At 49.2% G+C, this 5,412-nt stretch overlaps 1 protein-coding gene across 1 annotated transcript; it reads right to left on the bottom strand.

Moving 5' to 3' along the window:
- Positions 1–1,423: 1,423 nt before the first annotated feature.
- On the bottom strand, positions 1,424–5,355 carry LOC123855015 (uncharacterized). The gene is made up of 4 exons (XM_064581240.1): positions 4,045–5,355; positions 3,408–3,566; positions 3,244–3,288; positions 1,424–2,561 (listed from the first exon to the last, which is right to left on the bottom strand). The coding sequence occupies exons 1-4, from the start codon at positions 4,186–4,188 to the stop codon at positions 2,313–2,315; spliced, it is 597 nt and encodes a 198-aa protein (XP_064437310.1). The 5' UTR covers positions 4,189–5,355; the 3' UTR covers positions 1,424–2,312.
- Positions 5,356–5,412: the final 57 nt, after the last annotated feature.

The following is a 5,412-nucleotide window of genomic DNA, read 5'->3' as shown; positions in this document are numbered from 1 at the left end:
TCCGGCGACGCACTTCCAGGACGCCATCTTGAAAGTGGCAGATCTATCTTAACGTAGAGCATGGAGTCGACATCTTGGGAGGGTCAAAGAGGGGTTAAAGTACTCCCCTTCTCCGACCCGCATTTCCAGCCAGGAATTCGTGCTTGAATTTACTAATGCCGTGTGCCAGGCCGTGAGGAGTCATGGAATGACCAAACAATAATGAATTAGCAAAGAAATCAGACTTTATCTCCTAGAGCCCCTAAAACATTCTTAGGAGGTAAGTACCCCCATTTTGCCGACAAGGAAACTGAAGCTCAGAGAAATAAACTAACTGCACAGTGGCAGACCTAAGGCTCCTCCCCAAGTTTAGGTGACCCTGAAAATCCTTGTTTTCCTTTACAAATACCTAAGTTAAATCAATGTGAATTTACATATTAGTAATTATTTGTCTGACGGTGGCAAAGAGGACCAGGCATGAGAGAGATAAGAAAAATGAATCTGATGAAGGGGAAAACAAATCAGAAACTTTTAAAACACATTGCTGTAGACGAACCATGAAAGACGATGGACTCTGAAAAACAAACAGGGTTCTAGAGGGGAGGGGGGTGGGAGGATGGGTTAGCCTGGTGGTGGGTATTGAGGAGGGCACATTCTGCATGGAGCACTGGGTGTTATGCACAAACAATGAATCACGGAACACTTCATCTAAAACTAATGATGTGATGTATGGGGATTAACATAAGAATAAAAAAAATTGCTAAAATTTCTTGCAGAAGTATTGAGACACCTGGATTCAATTTACAGAAATTTAATATGCACCTAGTTACAGGGTAGCATGGTGTGGTTGGGCAACCAGCTGGCTCACAAGACCAGGGAATGACCAATACCACAGGTGCATGTCTATATAAGCATACACTCCCTGATCCAGCAATCCCAGACTGAAACCAAGACAGACTGGGGAGGGGCTGTCGCACTATAAAAATGTTTTCCCTCTATAAGCTCGGTTCCTTTAAACGGCAGCTCTTCAAAATACGATTCCACATATAAAATGCCTATTGACATTGCTGTAGGAAGACATTTACTCCAGGAACAAGAAGGAACAGTAATTTCCTCCCCATAGAAAGTTCTTCCTTGGTGTATCAGTGGTTCTCGACGCTCAAGCCCAGCGGTACATAAGAAGACGCAAGAAGAGGACTATGCACAGTAGACCCAGAGTGGAAACAACCCAATATCCATCATGAGGACAGTGAATAAACAAATTGGGTGTGGGGTGCCTGGGTGGCTCAGTTGGTTAAGCGACTGCCTTCAGCTCAGGTCATGATCCCAGGGTCCTGGGATCGAGTCCCGCATCGGGCTCCCTGCTCTGCGGGGAGCCTGCTTCTCCCTCTCCCACTCCCCCTGCTTGTGTTCCCTCTCTCACTGTGTCTTTCTCTGTCAAATAAATAAAATCTTAAAAAAAAAAAAAAAAAAAAAAAAACAAATTGGGTGTGTCTATACAATGGAATAGTAATAAACTACTGCTATGCACATGAATGAATCTCAAAAACATCATGCTGAGTGAAAGAACCCAGACACTAAGATATATATATGTAATATATATAATATATATGTCCATACTATAATTCCATTCATGTGAAACTCCAGAAAAAGCAAAACTGATCTATACAGACAGAAAGCAGATTAGTGGGTATCTACGACTGAAGGTGAAGATTGACTGGGAAGGGGCATGAGGGATGCTTTGGGGTGATGGAAATGTGGCTGTGTGTATACATTTGTCAGAACTCATTGAAATGTACACTTAAAATGTATGCTTTTTACTATATGTCAAATACACCTCAGTGAAGTTGATTTTAAAACTATGATGTTCAGGATCCACCAGAGACCAATTATCAAAATCTCTGGATTGGGGCCTAGCCATCAGCATTACTTTAAATCTCTCCAGGTGGTAATTATTTGCAATCAGGGACTTGAGGTACAAGACCCTCCCTGTCCTCTAGGGGTGGGATTCAGTTAGAAGACACCTGTGCCATGCTTTGTCCCTTCCTGGAAGAGGAGAGAGGAGGGAGTGTCTGAGAGGGAGAATAGGGGCAGATGGGGGCCAATTTATCTACCCCCCCACCCCAGGAGGTCAGAGACTTCAGGCTTCGGATCTTATTTTCCTCCTTCTCTCCTCTTCCCCTTGGCTCTTTGGGCTGCACATGAAGTCCTCTGGCCTAAAAGGAGAAGGAGAAGGCTTAGGACTCTAGCTGAGGCTGGAGACCAAGTCCTCTCTCCTCTGCACTCAGCCTCTCCAGCAGTACCAGGGAGTCTGTGTCCTCCCAGGCTCATGCTCAGGGCCGGTGCCGAGCACAGGCCCCCTGTAATAACTCCAAGAGTTTGGCCAGAAAGAGAGGGACAGGTCTCTGAGGATGTCCTTCGCAGGGTGGACAAGGGCCCTGGCCAGTCACCCACAGCCGGGACCCCAGTGCATCCAGCAGACGCTGCAGCCGGAACACGGCAATCCCCAAGGATGGGCCCTCTTCAAACTGGATCACAGACAGCTCCAGCCGGAAGCACCCTAGAGTCTCAGCAGGACACACCTGTGGGAACAGAATGACTTGGTGTCTCTGGGCAAGGGTCTGAACCCAAATCCCCAACCCTGGGGTTTCTGAACCATGGCCTAGGATAAGCCCCTTCACCTCTTTGGCCCTCAGTTTCCTCATCTGTAGAAGAGAACTCTGAAGAATTCCTACCTTCAGGGCTGACACTAGCCTATACCCAGAAAATGACACTTCTTTCTTAAAACACTTGGAAGTGTTTGTTAGAACAAGATACATTACTGTTATCTTCCAGAAATTGACAAATATGTCCAGGTGTGAATACTGCCCTTGTTGAGGCAGGATCCTTGTGCAGTACACATTCTTCACATCCATATGCGGTGGCCCTATCTACCTCATAGGGTCAGTGTGAACAGTAAATAAGTAAATAACCAACTCTTGGTTTAGGCTCGGGTCATGATCTCAGGGTCCTGGGATTGAGCTCTGCATTGGGCTACCCACTCAGTGGGGAATCTGCTTGGGATTCTCTCTCTCCTTCTCCCTCTCCCCACTGCTCGTGTGTATGTGCTCTCTCTCTCTCTCAAATAAATAAATCTTAAAAAAAAAAAAAAAAGGTGTTGGAGACAGCAGTGAACAAACCGTATTTGTGAAGGCTGAGAACACTGAGCCTAGTGGATTCTCCCTAAACTTCCAAGGTCCAGTAAGGAGATAATGAAATACTCACCGAGAGATCATCTGGGGTGTAGAGAGTGCCATCATTTTTGTTTCCCTATAATTTGGGGCAGGGAGAAGAATCAGATCTTGGAGGGGAGAGCCTGACCCTTCCTCAGATATGCCCTCCCACCCCCTCCCTGCCTGTCTGCTGTCTTTCCCCTCCCTCCTCCTCACCAGCATCTTCATTATGGCAACGAGGAAGTAGAAAGGCTCCTGAGGACAGAGGGGTGATCCTAGGCCTCCCAAGGGCCGTACCAGGAGGAGGATGGTCCAGAGAGGCCACACAGGCACCCTGCCCACACCCCAGGCTTTCTCTGGTCCCAGCCCAGCATCCTGGAAGCAACAAGTACAGAGAGACAGAGCAAGTTAGAAGACTGAAGTGTTCTGACCCCTTCCTGCCCAGCTCTACTCAACCCACAGATACTCAGGGAATGTTCTCCAAGAGCCCCAGCGGAAGATGGTCACCCTACAGTAGGGAGGGTCCAGGTCAGAGGGTTCCCTGACACCTTTCCCCCACTGCCCACAGGAAGATAAAAGTCTCAGCAAGGGCAGGAGGATCAGCCCAGAGAGATTGGAGGATTTGGGGAAGTCCCGTCCCACCCCCCTCCCCCAACAGGTCCGTAAGGCAGTACAGAATGCATGAGAGTATGTGAATCCTGTGGCCTGTTTTCTCATTGGAAAACACCCCTGATAGGCTTTATCTGTGTTTGCAGGTGCATATTTGGGAGTCTTTGCTTTCCTTTCTACTTCTATTTCTGTATCATGTATTTCCATATTTCAAATATCTTGGAATCTCCATGCTTCCCTGTACCTGTCCGTCTTCTTTCTCTGAGGGCTGGCCTCTCTGCCTCCGAATCGCCGTCACTTGTGTTTTCTGGGTCCATCTGTAATTGACCCTGTGTCTATCTTCTTTCTCCTCTTCTTCATTGGCCCCTTCTTTGTCTTTCTCCTTCATGTGTGCCTGTCTCTCTTGTGCTGTGTATCGGTCTGTGTCCCCCCAGGTCAGCCTCTGGGTGCTCCCTCCCTCCACCTCTCCCCTCTCTCACCCTTTTGGAGCTGGACTCTGGGCTTGAGGATCCTCCCTCCTGCCACAGACCCGCCCACCAACCTCCACCCAGTCTCCACCTTCCAAGCACAAGGTAAGTCACCACCACCCTTTGAACCTTGGACCTCTGAGTCAGTGCTGCCAGAGAAACGAAGCAGCAACCGTGGGCTCTCTGCAACTCTGAGAGAGAAGCCTTTTGCCTGGGAAGGGAGTATCCTGAGTGTGGGGGAGCAGAGGGCAACTCAATCCTGAGGTTCCTCAGATGGGATCGGGGGGGATGCTGGGGATGGAGAATTCTGTGGGGGAGGAGCCTGGAGAGTAGGGTGATTTGCCAGAGGAAATGAAGAGATGATTTGAAGGACCCTGGAGAAACGGATTCTAGGGTAGGGACCCTGAAGGGGGGCAATATGGGGGGAGGGTCTCTAAGGAGTGGAGAATCGAGGGGAAACCAGTTGCTGGGAAGAGGAGGCTCTGAAGGGAAAGGAATTCTTAGGAAATTAGATTTTGAAGGAGGGGGCTCTGAAAGCGAGAGAGATTTTGTGAAAGGGGATTCTAACGGGGCTGTTCTGGGAAAGGTGGATTGCGGGCAGAAGTAGATTCTGGGGCTCTTGAGTGGAGGAGGATTCAGGGAAAGAGAAAGTCTGGGTGAGGGCTCTGAGGAGGGGGATTCTGGGAGGACGAAACTCTAAAAGGAAGGAAATCCTGGTGAAAGGTGGATTCTGGGCGAGGGGCGCTAAAAGGAAAGATTCTGGGAGAGGACTCTCGGAGGAGGTGGGTTCTGAATCCTGAATCTGGAAATCCTGACCGACTTCCTGCTGCGGATTTTGACAGAGGAGGATTTCGGGAGAAGGGTGTCTAGAGGGCAGGATGGAGTCTACAGGGGAGGATGATGACCAGTGGTACAGGGTAAAAGGAGCCTCTTCAGAGGAGGGTGAGAATTGATCTTTGGGTGGAGGAAGATTATTAAAGATCCGAAATGCAAATGAACCGGCGGTGACCAACGAGGACCGAGAATGTGAAGAACAGCCCGCCCTTACCCTTCCTTCGCGATTGCACCCTCCGCACTTCAGGCCCCGCCCCTTCCACTCCCAGGTCCCGCCTCCTCCGGTTCTGGGACCCACCTTCCCGCCGCTT

This window comes from Mirounga angustirostris, unplaced genomic scaffold (assembly GCF_029215605.1).
Source record: "Mirounga angustirostris isolate CCGP_5_RB_7025 unplaced genomic scaffold, mMirAng1.0.hap1 SCAF_16, whole genome shotgun sequence".
In the NCBI taxonomy this organism is placed as follows: Eukaryota; Metazoa; Chordata; class Mammalia; order Carnivora; family Phocidae; genus Mirounga; species Mirounga angustirostris.
The sequence above is the reverse complement of the archived record's forward strand: the minus strand, read 5'-3'. Positions and strand labels throughout refer to the sequence as shown.

What these genes read in the sequence shown, in the direction of transcription:
- LOC123855015 (XM_064581240.1), bottom strand. Translation starts at nt 4,188, where the DNA reads ATGAAGGAGAAAGACAAAGAAGGGGCCAATGAAGAAGAGGAGAAAGAA. An exon ending in TTGCCATAATGAAGATGCTG is followed by an intron (nt 3,289 to 3,407) that starts GTGAGGAGGAGG and finishes CCCAAATTATAG; the next exon opens with GGAAACAAAAATGATGGCAC. An exon ending in ACACCCCAGATGATCTCTCG is followed by an intron (nt 2,562 to 3,243) that starts GTGAGTATTTCA and finishes CTGTTCCCACAG; the next exon opens with GTGTGTCCTGCTGAGACTCT.